Source organism: Marmota flaviventris, chromosome 12 (genome assembly GCF_047511675.1).
Source record: "Marmota flaviventris isolate mMarFla1 chromosome 12, mMarFla1.hap1, whole genome shotgun sequence".
NCBI lineage: Eukaryota > Metazoa > Chordata > Mammalia > Rodentia > Sciuridae > Marmota > Marmota flaviventris.
The window spans coordinates 13,406,422-13,424,049 of NC_092509.1; the positions used below are offsets into that span (position 1 = coordinate 13,406,422).

Sequence of the window (17,628 nt, forward strand, 5' to 3'; positions counted from 1 at the left end):
CCTTATTTGATTTTTATTCTGTGGCTCTAGCCCAGCCTGCATGAAAATTTCTGGCTAAAAATTCAAAATCCCTTGAAATTTGAGCAGAGGAGAAAAAAAAGTTTACTAAGGCATATTTCTTTCAGGTTAGCTGAAATACCTAAGCTGAAGTGGATGCCTATAGGGGACTGTAATGTGGAAGATAAGCCAAAAGTACATATGAAAGCTACAAATTAAGACCACATGTGGCACAGACAAGCTCACTCAACTGTGAGCTCCTGGAAGACAGGGGCCACCATGGACTTCTCCATGTGCCTGGGATCAGTCCCTCAGTGGATGCTTGTGACTGAATGGAAGGGCTTATCAGCACAGCACATGGAAGGGACTAGAGCACCCAGTCCTCCAGAAAGTGCTAAGAAGTTCTAGAGAATCAGAGTTACCCCAGAGCAGAAGAGGTGGGCTCAAAGAAAGGAAGGGTATAGGGAAGATGTTGAGGGGGAACACTAGTGCCTGCGCGTGAATAGTGACTGAAATACTTCCTCTATTTTTAGTGAAAACCAGAGTTGAGAGGAAAAACAAAAAGGGAAGAACCAGGACCTTTTAGTATCTCTCCCAAAAATTCTGCTCTTTCCATGGTCTTTTCTTTTATTGTTTTAGACTCTATTAATCTTTTATTTTTCAATGGTTTTTTTATTTTTTTTAAACATTTACAAGTTTAGTTGTTTTGCTTTCAACTTTTCAAATGTAAATCTAATAGAAATAACATACTAAGCAAGTTTCAGTGATTTACACACACACACACACACATACACAATACCTATAAATATCTTCAATAAATAAATTTATTTATGTTATTTTCCAAATGAATGAAAAATCAGGCATCACTGACCTACAGACTCTCTTCTTTAAAAAAGGCACAGCAGTCAGAGTTCTGCTTCTTCTGTTGGGCCATTACTGGGGCAGAGTGTTTGTTTTGAGATCGGGTCTCACTGTGTTGCCTAGGCAGGTCTCCAACTCCTTCCCTTCTCCGCCTCTCAATAACTGGGACAACAGACACAGGCTACCACGCCCAGCTTAATATATAGTTTTAAGTGGCATCCAGTGGTCTGGAAACAGTGAACATCCCTGGGAAAGCTGAGGAGCTTCAGAAATGCTCACACTAGGACTGGGAGGTCAACATCAGGTATTCTGAGAACCTCTCTTTTTTCTTTTTTTTTGGTGTTGGGGACCAAACCCATGGCCTCATGCATAGTAGTAGCAAGTGCTCTATCACTAAGCTATATCCCCAGTCCTTCTTATTTTTTATTTTGAGACAGAGTCTTGCTAAGTTGCTGATGTTGGCCTTGAACTTGCAATCCTCCTGTCTCAATCTTCTAAATCGCTGGGATTACAGGTGTGTGCCACTGCAACCAACTAAGCTCTCTTTTCTAAGTCTTTAGCCTATGCATGCTGAAACTGAGAAAAAGTGGTGCTAAGTTCTAGTTATGCTTTATCACTCATAACTCCTTGCCTCAAGAATCCTTTCTTGTGAATCGCAGAGTTTAAACTTTTGTTTTTCAATTACATGCAAAGATACATGGCAACTGCTTTATGTCAGAGTCAGCAAGAAGGAAGAACACTTTACTGAAATGCTTCTCATCTAGCTCTGGTTGTTTTTAACTATCACAATGAACTGAAATCCACAGAAGTGACAGGTCATCTGGCTGATCCCCGTAAGTCCAAGGACTGGGTTTCAGAGCTGGTGGCTTAGGTCTGAACTCTATGCAGACACCACCTGAGGGCCAAGGAGAGACCCTGAGGAAGCTTTCACAATGCTTCAAATATAGAGAAGTAGTGGCCTAAATGCATGACATGTCAGCCAGAAGTACGGACAAGCCAAACTCTAAAGAACTTGCAACTGAGAAGACATTATTTTGAAAAATAATGACTGTCTGTCAGGCACCATCCTAGGAGCTGAAAATACTGTAATGAGCAAGACAAAGTCCTTTTCCATGGAGTTTCCATCAAGTAGGGCTGTGGGGGACAGAGAGTCAATAGATACAGACAGTGTGTGCCATGGAGCAAAACAAGAAGGGGAGGCAGAATGACAGAGCTGATGTTTTAGATACTAGGGTTGGAAAAACAGGAATGCTGGGGCAGAGACCTGAGTGCAGTGAGGGCCAACCTGGATCCATCTGGGATTGGTCCTTCCGGGGGGAGGACAGACAGCATGAAGGTCCTGAGGTGGCAACGAGGCAAGTTGGTAACACATCCCACTGCCATTAGACACACTGCCAAATTTCCATATGTAGGTCAACTTAAGATGGCTCATTAACAATAAGTACAGTAGTAAATTAGGTGGCATTTATAATTTTAAGATACCTATTGTTAAATTATTTTGACAAGAAAAAGCAATGGATTATTGTTAAAAATAGCAACTATGGTAATGATTTGTAAAGCTTCAAAAACACAAAATAAAAATATGCCTTTTTAACATGAAAAACAACACTGTGATTTGGTTTTAGCAAAACAAGAATGCCCAACATATTAATGATTTATAATTGAATCTTAATAGTTTAATGAGTTTGTTTGCATTTAACATGCACATTTGACATATATGAGCATAAAGAGTTTATTTCTAGTATGCAGATATATTTGAGCCATATTATTATATAAAACTGTCAAAACAAGGTTTGTGGAAATCTTTTTCTCTGAAAATGGGCACAGCTGCCTGTAGCTGAGAGCCACTGCTAATCCCTCTCTAAGGTCCCTTCCCCGACTGTCTTACTTCCACTGGCCTCCTGCAAACTCTTGCAGCACTCTACAGTTCACGTTCTAACCTCTTCTACTGCTTTTATATGAATAACTTAATTGAAGATTAAGGCTTGCTTGATTTTTCTATTTCAAAGAAAAATTATATCTACTTCCTATTATCAGAGGCTATACTTTTTATCATTACAATTTGGGAGGCCCAAGAAATTTGTAAAGTTCCCCAGCAAGTGTAAACCAAAACAGTCACACCTCTGGCCAGTGCTCTTTTTTGTTGTGGTGGTGCTGAAGCTTGAACTCAAGACTGAGGGCGAGCTAGGCGGGGTTCTACCACTGAGCCCCATGCCAGCCCTTAAGCTTATGGCTTAAGATGACAACCAGGCCCAGATTGTGTGTTCCACAGGCATCCTCATGTGTCACTGTACGCCAGTCTTGAGGGCTCCTCTCCTCTTCCTATGTGTCGCACCCTGGGAGGGTTTCCCTCGTAATAACCCTTCTTTGTCTTCCCCAAGGGAGGCCATAGTCTGACATGACCAATTCTTTCCCTCTGAGCTTGAAGGCACTCTTTTTCTCTCAGTGGCACAGCATTTACCACACATAGGATACTGCTTTAGCTGCCTGAGCCTTCTTGCAGGGCTGTTCACACCCAAGACCACGCCTATTCATTTCTGGGCCTCCAGAGCCCACATGAGGGCATAGAACCATAGGAGTCCCATCAGGTTTTGCTGAATTCTACTAAAATATGAGTGACATACCGGACAGGTAATTTCTTTGACCTGCTCCCGGGTCTCCCTGAAAGCAAACTGTACTAACAGCCCCACAGCAGCTGGAAGTTCTCCTTCAATGTTGAGTTTGGCTCCAGGTCTATTGGCATGGGCTGTGTGGAACAGCTGACGAGGGGTCTGCCCATAGGTTTTTATCATGGTCTCTAGGGCTCGTCTCTGAACTGGATCTTCAACTGCAGAGACATCCATTCCAAAATACGTCTGCAGGGTGAAAGAGCAAAAGAGCATAAGACATCCGATGAGCAAGACTTGGCTTGGTGACAAAGGGAAACCACATTGGTTTTATTCTTTAGACAATGGCTTGCTCCTCTCTATTTCAAATGCAAATGATTTAATCAGGTTAGCTACCTATTAATGGTCTGAGATCAGAATAGGAATAATCAATGTCTCTAAATGAGTGAATTAAAAACAATGTATCTTATTTGATGCTAACTAGGTTTGTTAATAAAACAATTTAAATTTAATGCCTGAGAATATCGTACAAGATTTCATGTATAATATGAAACTACTAAAGAAGTTGCTGTCCAAAGTAATATATAATAAAAGGAATAACTGAAGTTAAAATACAATGAAAATTGCAAGTGGCCCCTGGTGAGTAGCAATGAAAGCTCCAAGCCTGTTGACGGAAGGGGTGCTATTTTGTGTTTCTTGGGTGGCCACACTTTGAGGTCAGGTGGAGGTGCTATGTATTCACTCCTTCACATCCAAAGCTGGCAGCTGGCCACAGACCTGTCTCATGTTGTGCATACCCACGTGGACAGTCTAGCTTTTGGCATTAAGCCAGTCACAGATGACTTTAATTTACATATCTGGGTAACAGCATTTCTATAAGCACCAAAATAAAATGCCAAAACACTTCAAGTTAAACAATCTTCATCTTTACTGCCCTCACTCTCTACCCCCAGCATCAGGGACCAATAGTCATTGCAAATGCCTGTTGAACTAGAGCCATTCACAGGGCTGCCTGACTGTATGTACTCAAAAAATCTGATGAGCTCCTTTCAAATTTATTTTACAATACTGCTTCTTTACATTTGGTGCTATAAGTTTCTAAGAGAACCCTGAATAATTATGAATGATGAATTAAGGAAGGTAAAAGGTGTTTCTATATGTCTTTTGGAAAAGTCAACATTTATTTGTATTTAATTGTATGGTAGCCATTATCCTAATATGAATTTGATTCCTCCCATAAGAGGTTGTTATTGTGATTCACACTTTATAAAAGTACACATTTAGGTACAGAGAGGTTAAGCCATCTGCCCAAGTGGTCCCACAAGTGGTAGAGTCAGAGTGGGGATCTGAACTCAATTCTGAATTCAGACTATGCACTTAACCACTACATCACCCCATGAGCTGAATGTTATTCAGCCCCTAGAAAAACAGTATAAACATTATCCTTTTACAAATACTGAAGACCCAATGAATTAGTGAAAAACCTCCTAGTCAGGTGGAAACTTCCTTGCAGCTTCAGCCTTCAGATAGGTTTTTTCCAGGTACTTTTAATGTGATTTTATTTAAGAATAATTGAAAAGGTGCAAAAGTTCCTAACTGCTGTAAAAGTCAGTCGTATTTTAGGATCAAATATGAATGAAGCTCAAAAACTATATCTGAACCCTTCATTTTATACTCAGTGGGATTCAGGACATGTTATTCCAAAACACAGCAGCTAGGCACACTGAATGTTTTAAGCCAGAGAAAGGACTCTCTGATCTTCCCTGCAGCTGATCATGAAACCTAGAAAGGGTTTTTTGACCTTGCCTTGAAGCAGGTCAGAAGACCCTCCTGTGAGAGGTGCCCTCCCTCTCCAAATGGAAGAGCATCCTGAACTCCACAGTCAGGGTAGAAAACACACAGAGAGGACGGAGCCAGTAGGCCTCCCGATTTCCCCTCGATTCTTGCATGAGGCTCAGACTTCTTTTATCTTATCCTACACCATACTTCCCTTTCCATTAAACTCAGCATAAAAACACCGGGTTTAATCACTTTTGGGGTCTTCATTTTCTTAACATTCTTATGGCACATAAACTTCAAATGAGATAAATCTGAATGCCTTTCTCTTGTTACCTTTTTATTCCAGAAGCCTCAGTCAGTGATGGGTAGAAGGAAAAGGTCTTTTTCCTCCTCTACTACTATTTTGTATAAAATTATTATCTCCTTTTTCAAAATAAACTTTCCCAAAGCATATATCTTCTATTGGAATAGTCAATAAACCTGTCTTACTCTCTTTTCCAGACAATAAATCTCTTAAGGAATTTCATTTTATATAACCTTAGAAGTGCCCCAAATAATTACAGAGCAAAAGGGACTAAAGAGAATTTTATTTTTAGACTACTTTTTAGAATGAATCTCTGGCATAAATAAGCATAGGTATAGAGTTGTTTGTGCATTTTAGCTACATTTGTTATAAAACACTTATAAATTTGTCACAACCTATAGAGAAAATTACAGTTGGAGGGGAAGTCCAAGATCAGTCAACTTCAACCTGCTGATTTTAAAGTTAGGGAAGTCATGAGGTTAAACATCACATGCAGTGAATTAACAGTTAATCTCTGTACTTGTACTGAGTGACCCCTAGGCAGCATCAGCAAATATTGTTCTCATCATCAATTGCTTTTTAAACATTCTGCTTCTGGAGACATTTCCTTAAACAGGCCTCAGAAGAACCCCTCTTCCACAGCAGGGTACACCTATCTACCCCACCTCTCCTCCTAACCTCATCTACCCTCAATACCTCTGCACCCCAAAGCTAGCAAGAGAAAATGTTTCTTGAGTAGATAAGAGTTTCAACATAAAAGGTTAGTCTATCCAACAACATAAAAAATACACGTGAAAGTGTTACAATTATACTTCTAGGAAATCACAGAAATAACCTCAAGGATATTAAACAGTTTCTAACTAAATATCCAACAGCATACTGGTAAAATAAATCACAGTCATACTTTGGAGTAGTAAGTAGCCATTAAAAATCACATGAAATGATATCTAGTGATCTAAGTAATTTAAGACTGATTGTTCAGGAGAGAAAAAGGGTACCCAACTATACTCATATTATTATACTACTGGAATAATGTACAGAAAAAAGTCTGGAAGATGGTTTTCATATTTCTCTTGGGATGGTGACATCAAACCTTATTTATAAATTTCTTCCTTTTGCCAGTCTGCATGTTGTAATTTTCCTACCAAGGCACATGCAGTGTTTCTGTAATGAGGAAAAATGATGTTGTTTTCAAACAGAGCATGTGCGTAGGAGAGTGTGCCAGAAAAGAGTTGACATGACAAGCTGACTGCTCTCCTTGGAAAGATGTGCTTGCCAGGCGGCCCGTGGCTGGTGTCTGGGAACCTGGCAGTCAGAGCCTTCCCACCACTGTGCCTACACTGCACAACGCTGTGCATGCTGAACACCTGCTGTCCTCTGGGAGTCTGGAGCTCCAGCATGTGCAAAGCAGATGGTGCCTCTGTGTGACCAGCCCCGAAAGACTCTGGTGCTCAGTCTCTGACAAGCATCCTGGCAGACAATACTTCACGTGTATCACAACCTGTTGCTGGAGGAAGTGTGTTCTTGTGCTTCGCCAGGAGGAGACTGGAGGAGGTTCGTGCTGGCTTCCCCCAGACTGTGCCCCATGTTCCTCTTCCCTTTGCTGATTTTGCATTGTACCCTTCCCCATAACAAGCCTGATTTGCATGATAAGTCCTTAAGTCCACCTAGTAAATTACTGAACCTGGGGGTGGTTTGGAGGAACCTTTAACATGCACCTAAGATATTTCTTAAAAGTTGAAATATAAAACCTCAGAAATCTTGGGTAAAAATAATAACAAATCAGTATAATTGCCAATTATGTTTGATAAGTTGGGTATTTTAAAGAAACAGCCTACCAGATAACTAAAATATTTAGGTTCTCTCTTACATATGCGCAGATTATTGTAAGAGTCACTTACAGCAGGATGGAAAACATTGATGGCTTGAACAGAAGCCTTTCCCTTCTGCTTGTACCCGAACACCAAGTCAATCCAGTGACAGATGTTTTGGGACACATGGTCAGACTCTAGAGCCTGCCGGTGGATGAGGATAAAAAGGCGAGGATCGTTACGTGCCCATGGGGGAAGGTTGACGTGATTAACCCGTTCACCATTCTGACGCACACCAAAATCAAAACCTAAACGAGAAGATTAATATCAATGTTTACTTCCCAAAGCATGCTTCACTCAACGCACAAAGCAGGTCTCAAGAGTCTTGGCCTCAGCGGATGAGTACTCCCAAGCTAGAAGCTCTGACCTTTGCAGTAAGAAACACGACTGCTCGCTCACTTTCTGATTTACGGAGAGGGCTGTGTGCATAAATGCTGTCCGGATTAAATTTAAGATCTTTCAACTTGATCCATGTACCACTTTATACCCACATATTAGATGAAGAAAAAGTAGAAAACCACTGCCCACAAATTCCAAATTCCCATTAATCAAATCTTCAAATGAGATAAGTTCTTAAACATCTGGTCAATTGTAAACTTGATTAAAAACAAACTAAAGCTTTAAATAAGCATTTTTGGGATTTTTGTATTAACATTTAAATGAATTTATTTAATGAATTATAATTATTTAAGAATATTTAGTAAATAGTATACTGTACTTTGAAAAACCCAACCAATATAAAGCACATGCAATCCTAGAATAAACTGAGAGTGCCTATTAATTTCATAGGTATCTGTTCTGATTTCATTTCTACAATGCATTGCTGTCCCAACAAAGTGATACAAGCACGTGGAATACCAAGATCCTTTTGTTACATGAATGAGATCATCTCTGTCTGTCTCAGTCTATTAGCCCAAAAAAATCCTTGGAAGTGTTTATTTAAAAAAAAAAAATCGTCCTAAAAGAAATACCTTTGAATAAAAATGTTTTTGTGCTACATTTTATGGACAGAAAAGCTAAACAACATAACAGACAAAAATTAAAAAGGACCTTTTGAAAACTGAGTAAGATCCCTATACAATCGAAGTGTTGTCTACTTCTTGATTGTAGATGAATACAGTAGAAAGATCTTTTTTCACCAGTTTTGAAATGATACAATGTGAGGTATAAACTGAGGGCTTACATAAAATTACCATGGAGTGAGATGGGGGCTGTCTGAGGGCTCCCAGGCATTCTTGGAGCAGCCCAGGGCCAGTTTTGGAGGTCCTATCCCTGGCACCTGCAGAGCTCCAGGAGATCAGTGTACAGCTATTTTCATTATGGGGGAATGAAAACATTATCACACTCTCTCAGAAGTACAAGTTAGGAGTGATTTGCTGCTGGGGGCTGGAGCTGTGGCTCAGTGACAGAGCGCTTGCCTCACACATGTGAGGCTCTGGGTTTAATCCTCAGCATCACATGAAGATAAATAAACAAAATAAAGATATTGTGTCCGTATATAACTAAAATATTTTTTAAAAAAAGAAATGATTTGCCTCTGTACCTTCACGGTTGACTAAGAACTCAGGAAGATAGAAAAACTCTGGGATAAGCTCCTTCACATCAGTCATGGATTCAAAAGATGAGAGGCGCCAAGTTGTATTTGTAGAATGAAAAGTTCTGTCTGGAATGTCAAAACTTTGATCTACAAAGAAATACAAATAATATAGTTGAGACACAGAGACTTAATTTCATTTGAAGCCTGTCATAACTTTTGCTACTTCAAAAAGATCAAAATAATGTTCATTTTGTTTGTTCATAGTTTAAGAGAGAATTTATATCCTTGAAAATAAGTATTTCCATATATAATTTGAGACCAGTTCCATTATTTTTCATAATGTACATAACTAATAAGTTTATATCATTTGCTGCTTAATTGATTACTATCATTTACCCAAGTATAATAAAAGTTCCATAAAAGCAGGAGCCTGGTTGTCACTCACACTAGTACATAATGGATACACAATAATTTCTTTACTGAGTGAATGAATTATAAAGAAGGAAAACAAGGGATTTTGAACATTTTTCAACATATTTGTTGTCCATTTATATTTCTCTTTTGAGAAGTGTTTAGTTCTTTTGCTCATTCATTAATTGTGTTATTTTTTATTTTACTTTTTGCAATGCAGGGGATTGAACCCAGGTAGAGTGCATGAGAGGCAGGCACTCTACCAACTGAGCTATTTCCCCAGCCCTGAGTTATTTTGTTTTTGGTGTTCAGCCTTTTGAGTTCTTTATATATTCTGGATATTAATGCCCTGTTGGAGGAACAGCTGATAAAGATCTTCCATTTTATGGGTTCTCTCTTCATGCTCTTGTTTCTTTGCTATGCAGAAGCTTTTTAAATTGATGCCACCTCAAATACTGATTCTTGGTTTCATTTCTTGTGTTTTATGCCTGCACTGATATGTTGGAGTGTTGAGCCTATGTTTTCTTCTAGCAGTTATAGAGTTTCTGTCCTAATTCTAAGGTCTTTGATTCACTTTGAGTTGACTTTTGTGCAGGGTGAAAGATAGGGATATAGTTCTATTCTTCTACATATGGACATCCAGCTTTCCTAGCACCATTTATTTAAAAGGCTGTCTTTCCTCTAACATATGTTTTTGGTACCTTTGTCAATTATCAGATGACTGTATCTATGTGAATTTGTCTCTTGTCTTCTATTCTATTCCCTTTGTCTTCCTGTCTGCTTTGATGCCAATACCATGCTGTTTTTGTTACTAGAGCTCCAAAGTAATAATTTGAGATTTGGTATTGAGATGCTTCTGGCATCATTTTTGTTGCTTAAGATTGCTTTGGCTATTCTGGGTCTTTTATTCTACCAAATTAATTTTAGGACTGTTTTTTTTTTTCTCCAGTTCTGTGAAGAATGTCATTGGTATTTTTATGGGAATTACACTGAATTAATATAAAGCTTTTGGATGGCCAACAAATACATGGAAAAAATGTTCAATATTCCTAGAAATTAGAGAAATGAAAATCAAAATTACATTGAGATTTCATTTCACTCCAGTTAGAATGGCAATCATCAAGAACACAAATAATAATAAATGCCGGCAAGAATGTGGGAAAGAAGGTACCCATACATTGTTGATGGGACTGCAAATTAGTACAGCTACTTTGGAAAGCAGTATGGAGTTTCCTCAAAAGACTAGGAATGAACCACCATATGATCCAGCTATGCCATTCCTTGGTATTTATCCTAAAGTGCTGAAATCAGCATACCATAGTATATGGGCATATTAATAAAGTGTATAGCAGTGTAACTGCTATAAACCCAGCTCAGGTGCCTAGTAACAGATGAATGGATAAACAAAATGTGGTATATATACACAGTGGAGTTTTATTCAGCTACAAAGAAGAATGAAATTATGGCATTTGCTGGTGATTTAAAATAATATTGAAAAATCTTTAAAAATGAACTGCATACACTATAAAATTAGGGAACATTTTATGGTTTGTAAAATACATCTCAATTTTTAAAAAGTGAACTGCAGGTTTTTAAGCAGACATGTTTAAATTGAAACTAAAAATTGAGACAATAGCAAGATGATTTCATGTACTACAGCTCTTTTGAGGAAGATTTTGGTGAAGGAATAAATAGAATTCCTGTGGTGTCATTAGTCTCAATAAGTTCTCAAGAAGTCAGAAAAAACAAAAGATTTATTTGTTCTGATGACCCAACAGACTTTCTGTGCAGTTATAAAACACATCCTTACCTTGATAAGCTAAGAACATTTTGGTGAAAGGCGGCATCCTGACCAGGAAGTGGAGCACAGTGCCACTGTTGGAGTAGTGGGAGCCGTAGTGGTAGGGCTGCACTGGGGGCATGGGGTCATCGTCCCTGGCTCCTTTGCGGTACTCTTCCTCCAGATACTGAAAGCAACAAAGCCCCAGAAGACTAATGATCATGTGCTCCAGGCAATACTGGGAAAGTGCTGCTTCCCCTTTCATCCTTCCCTGCCACCCCTTTCATGCTCTTCTCTCCTGACCAGAGACTTCAACCGCCTAGAGAGTCTAGGAGTCTGTCCTGAGCCCTGTGAGCCTGACCACCTGAGCTCACCCGGCATCGTACCTATGTGCTCGTAATTACTCAGAAAACCCACCTGCCCTGCATCCTCCCTCCAGCACACCAGCTCCCAACATCTAAGTGGATCAAGCACCCAAGGAACAGGAGCTGCTCCCATCTCTAGAGAGGCCTGCATTTGAATAGCATTTCACCTTGTCCATAGAGAATGTTTCTCCAGAAGGGGAAACGCAATAGAAATGCAGACATCACCCATTATTATAGTTACTATAATACTGCATGGCTGCTCTGCAGTGTGTGTTACACAGAGGTGGAAAAGAACATGGTGATCTTTTATGACTCCTGTATTCCCATCATGAAGGAGGAAGTTCAATCAAACATCTGTTCACATCACTGTGTACATCTCCCCTCGGTTCTGCCTGGCTCCACAAAGCCAGGTGTACTGGATCTTTGAGTCCCTTTCAGACTCCTATAGATAGCCCCACTTTCAAGTGCAAAATCAAACTGTGACAGTCACAGGTTCTTAGAGGAATGTTTTGGGAACTGTGATATAAAATAATGCGTGAATATGAGAAAACTGTTTTAGCTGCTTTTATCTTGACACTGTTGTGAAGAACATAATTGTGGCAAGTGAGCTTTTTGCATTTCCAACAGAATTCCAATAATACTAATATCACAGAAAAAGGTAATTAATTCATTTTTACTTTTAAAATTGAAAATCTGGTAAATTTCTGTTTTGATAAACCAATGCATACTTTTTAATTACTAATAAGGTTTATTATATACAATCAATACTTTAATATTGATATGTAAATTACACTGGGGGATATAAATAACAGGTCCCTGGAAAGCTTTATGATTTTTATAAGAAATACAATTATGTATTTGAATAACAATGGATTATTAGCTTTCAATTTATGCCAAAATAAAGGTATTCTTTTTCTTAATTCTCTTGAGTTCTCAGAAAATTAATTTCATATAATGATTTCTAGTTGTCAATTAAAGTACAAGGAAATGAAAAGAAAAAGCAATACTATAAATTTAAAATTAGGTAATCACAAGTCTATAAACAAAACTCCATTTTTCATTTATCATAGTAAGAACAGAAGCTAAAGCTACCTTGTATGTGTCCACATAGCGATCTTCTTTTTCTTTGTACTGCACAGCTATAGGCTTAGAGAGATTTCTACAAAGAAAAGGATAATGGGAAAAGTCTGAAACAACTCAATACTGCCAGGACTAAGCTGTGTTTCATTCTGGGAGTAAACAAGGGATCCACAAAATGCTTGGCCCTTATTTTATGCTTACACGTGTTGCTTTGCAACCAACAGTCACCACTTAAAACTATGGCTGTTTAAACAACTAAGAGAATTCTTCATCAAGTCTGTAATGTATTAGAATTCCTAACTCATGTGTAACCTCAACAAGAAGAGCTACTCCCCCTCCTTCCTCAGCCTCCCCAAGTCATAACTGTTGCTGCCCATGGCAGCTGGTTTTGTCAATCCCTGAAAGTTCTTGTTCCATTTTCCAGACTCTACATGAGTCAGGCAGAATAGAGTAAAGGGATGTTTGGACAGAAATTATGATCATGAGGGGAGGCTATGTAATTATGAGCCTAGTTAGTAAAAATTGAATATATGATATATGCTTAAAATTACCAAGTTGAGATTTGGAATGAGTACTGCAATAAATATCATGCAATCTAATCAGGAGTTGAGGGATGCACTGAGCACAGTGAGGGTATGCGTGCACACATGTGACTGTGCAGTGTGGGTGTTCCCCCTGGCTGGATACCATATGCTGCCATTCTTGGAAGCGAGAAAATGCCAGGACCATGTCCTCACTTTTCCATGCTTTAGAATCCAGTGGCATCCTGTGTGGCCCTTGAAACAGTCAGAGAAACAACTCTGATGAGGAGGGACAGGCTGTTCTGGCTGGGGGCCATCTGGTCTGACACAGGGATGGGATAACTGGGGTTTCATCATCTGGTACTGTAACGAGGTCAGCAGCAAGACAAACCTCAAGTTCAGTAGGTCAAACCAGTTCTGCTTACGAGATACAGAAACAGCCATTTTTTTTTTTGGATAAGTTATTATTTCCTAGGGATATGAAACTTAGAAATATTAAATGTTAATTCTGTTAAGGCTTTTCTATTAAAAAACTTGGTCAAAAGTAAGAACAGTTTTATAGAATAGATATGATTTCACATCCCAAAATCAGAGAAAATCTTGTTTAAGATCCTGGCATGTGGGGCTGGGGCTATATATAGCTCAGCAGTAGAGTGCTTGCCTAGCACATGTGAGGCCTGGGTTTGATCCTCAGCATCACATACAAATGAATAAATAGAATAAAGGTTTTTTAAAAAAAAGATCCTGGTATGTAATTTATATTAATTGTTGTGACTGACAAATCAGAAATTATCATTGAGTAAACAGAATAAACTAAAAATCAGTTGCAATACTACTACTTACAGGTAATTATTTTCATATATACTTGCTCAGATTTTTTTTATTGATCTATATACATATTTACTGCTTTTTAAAGTAAAAAAATTCAATGCTGATAATATAATATTTTATATATATATATAGTATTGGGGAACCCTGGGGAACTCCAAGCTAACATCCTAGCCCTTCTGAATTTTGAGACACAGTCTCACTAAGTTGCTTAGGGCCTTGCTAAGTTGCTAAGTCTGGCCTCCAACTTGCAATCTTCCTGCCTCAGCATCCTGGGTCACTGGGATTACATGTGTGTGCCATTATGACTGGCTATGGCATTATTTTAATAGCTATAACATGTAACAATCAAATTAAACCTAGTGTTGGGCATTTAGTTTTCTTTCTAAATTTTAGCTACTTTGAAAAAAATGATCTGAGGACTATACTTGTGGCTAAATCTTTGCAAGCAGAACCAGATGCCAAAAAATGCAATGATCCAGGCAAACGTGGTTCCTAGGTTCATGAAACCTATGGCTAGTGGGACTCTTTGTGGTAGAGCCCCCATCCTTCAGTATTTTCTAAGAAAAAATTCCTAGAAGTTAAATTGCTATACAGAATATGCACATTTTAAGAGTTCTCTGGATAGATATTGTCAAACTGCCTTTTAGAAAGAGCATATTTCTTCATACCAGAAATGTATAAAATGTTTAAATGTCACTGCAGTGTATAAAAACGCCATTTGCTCTTTTTAAAATTGACAATGTGTTAAAATGAACCCAATTTCTTGAGAACTGCCTGAGTCAGGCCCTCCCCCTTTTTTCTGGCAGTTATAATTAAGATAGGTTAATATACCAAGTGAAATATTTGGAATAAAATTTTCCTTAAATTACACAAGAGAAAAAAATTTCAAGCTAAATAAACAAAGTATTCTCTCATGAACTAGGCCTATTTTGGTTACTATAAAATACAGTTCATTTAGGAAAAGCAGAAAAATGCTGAATTCTTGTCCTTTAATTTTCAAATTTCAAACTAAGAAATTGATGCTCTATTAATCACCAATGGACCAATGAGGTTTATTTTGTTTTGTCTTGTTTTCCTTTTAAAAGATATAAAAGATATAATAAAATTAAATATTCCTAATACGAAGATCTGGAATCTGAAATGCTCTAAAATTTAAGACATTTTAAGCATCATACTAAAAAATCAGATTTGGAGCATTTCAGATTTTTGGATTAGGGATGCTCAACTGGTAAAGGCTATGCAAATCCTAAAGATGTCAAACACTTCTAGACTCTAGCATTTCAGCTAAAGATACTTAATCTGGGTAGTTAGAAACTTAACCTATGTTTTCATTTCAATGTATTTTTTTTTTATTGGTTGCTCAAAACATTACAATAATCTTGACATACCATATTGCATACATTTGATTCACGTGGGGTATGAATTCTTATTTTTACCACGTGTACATATTGCAGGATCACATTGGTTATACATCCACGTTTATACATACTGCCATACTAGTGTCTGCTCAATGAATTTTAATTGCTTGCAGTCATTCTTTCTGATTCTTAGACTGTCCTATCTTTGATAATGAGAGCCACTTCAGTTTGCTTCTGTGCCCTTTGACAATACAATATTAGTTTTTTTAATTCTCTGGCACAACAAAATATCATAGGTTTATCTTGTACATTTTCTTCTAATTTATGAGAAATGAGAGAATAGGAAATCACCATTTTGCCATCCCTAGATTATAAAGATTTTGTAACTCATAATTGTTGAATTGGGGTGATAAGAATATGGGGTTTTATTATATAGCCATTTTATATTTGTGCCTGTTTGAATTTTTTTAATAAAAAAAAATCTTAGTGACATAAATACCATGTTTGGATGAAATCAAAAGGGGATGATACTTTTACTCACCTATAGATAGAGGGGTCACTGAGGTCCAGGGTCTCACTAATATAGTCAGCAAGTATAAATGGGAACACTGGGTACTGCATGAGATCATTGAAGGATCGGCCAGCATGTTTGTTTAAGTGAGTCAAATATTCAAAATTGGTAATTTGTCCAGTATACCACAGGTTTGTCAGAGCAGTAATGTTGCCATATTCCAGAAGGTTTGGTAGGTTATTTGTGAGTATACTGTGGTACACATCATCGCGAACCTAAAAGGGAAGGATTAAAAAAAAAAGACCCAGATATTGTTTAGGCTATTGACACCCTTTCCCCACAAAGAACCATGACATTAAAAACATGCTACCAATCCCAAGTCCTCCAAGAAAAAAAGTTTTCTTCAATAAAATGAACTGGTGGAACACTGAGATTCAGAGTAGGTCTTCCTCCAGAGGCAGGGCTCTTAGCCATTATGCTTTGCTGCTAGAAAAATCTCCTAATAATTATCTGTTAATAACTTCTAAGGAAAACCTGTGCAGGAAAGTGCCCTACATAAAGATACTGAAATGTCAATAAGAAAAAAGAGTTTCCTTTTGGATAAACATGACATGGTGTATTAGGAAGGGCAAGGCTCTGCACTGGATTCTTGAGCCAGTTTAGAGTCTGTGATTCTGCTTAGACTTGGTGCTGAGTTATATCTGTAATGTGGAGTGAAAATACTTCTCTCTTAAAAATCAAGTGGAATATCTTAGGTAAATGGGATTTCCAGTACTGAATGAAAACAAATATGAACTCTTTTTTGTAGAGATTCACAAAAGTTCTGTCACAGTAAAAGAGTATTATGATTCTTCTAAACCAGTTAAATGATAGTTTGTAATGCATGGGAGGAAAAAACCCAGAAAACCAAGGTTTTGCTGACAACATGCAAAATACTCATGGTAAATGCTCAGGCATAGGAAGAAGAGCCACAAGGCGGGAGAGTGAGAGATAGAACTAAAAGAAAGTGACAACAATGAGAAGCTGTGGCTGTAGTTTTGGAACAGGCAGAACCAGAGTTTAATAACCCAAACTTGTAGCTTAAATCTGAAGCTTGGGCTGGGCTGGGGCCTAGTGGCAGAGCACTTGCCTCACATGTGTGAGGCAGTGGGTTGGAGTCTTAGCACCACATATAAATAAATGAATAAAATAAAGGTCCATCAACAACTAAAACAAATAAAAAAATCTAAAGCTTGCCAAGTCACCATGGATGGAACAGAGAGGTGAGGGAGAGAATGGTGGAAGATGAGGTCAGAGAGGTAACAAAGTACACATTATTCAGGGCTTCTTTAGGCTACTGTAAGGGCTGAGTGACATGGGAAGTAACTGGAGGGTTTAGAGAAGAACAACAGCATGACCCAACACACTCCAGCTGTTGTGTCAAGAGCAGTCTAGAGTGGAGTGTGTATGGAAATGGGGAGACCAGTTAAGAGGCAGAGAAGATAGAGGCTTAGACCAGGATGGTACCAGAGGAAGAAAATTCTGGATGTATTAAGAATAGACATGGAGATGAAAGAACTGTAAGCCTAGGATAATCTCAAGGATTTTGGCCTGGATGTCACAGAGATGGTTGCCAAATATTCAGATGGGGAAAGCTAGGAGGTAGTGGTGGAGCAGGGACTTTAGAGGTTCATTTTGCTACATGTTTCATTTAAGATGCCAATCAGTAACTTCCATATGGAGAGGCCAAGCTGGGAGTTAACATGTGAGTGTGTCACTTATGTGTTGAAGATAAAGTTGTAAGGTACTAAGGTACTGAGAATAAGTTGTAGATCAT

At 38.2% G+C, this 17,628-nt stretch overlaps 1 protein-coding gene across 3 annotated transcripts in view; it reads right to left on the bottom strand.

Moving 5' to 3' along the window:
- Lyst (lysosomal trafficking regulator) overlaps positions 1-17,628 on the bottom strand; it is a 161,233-nt gene that overhangs the window by 24,801 nt on the left and 118,804 nt on the right. For all 3 annotated transcript variants that reach the window (XM_027947958.2, XM_071619842.1, XM_071619843.1), the window contains 6 exons: positions 15,843-16,087; positions 12,604-12,670; positions 11,177-11,333; positions 8,962-9,102; positions 7,449-7,666; positions 3,483-3,713 (listed from right to left, as the gene is read on the bottom strand). In XM_027947958.2, coding sequence (XP_027803759.2) covers positions 3,483-3,713; positions 7,449-7,666; positions 8,962-9,102; positions 11,177-11,333; positions 12,604-12,670; positions 15,843-16,087 — 1,059 coding nt within the window. The remainder of the gene's footprint in view (positions 1-3,482; positions 3,714-7,448; positions 7,667-8,961; positions 9,103-11,176; positions 11,334-12,603; positions 12,671-15,842; positions 16,088-17,628) is intronic.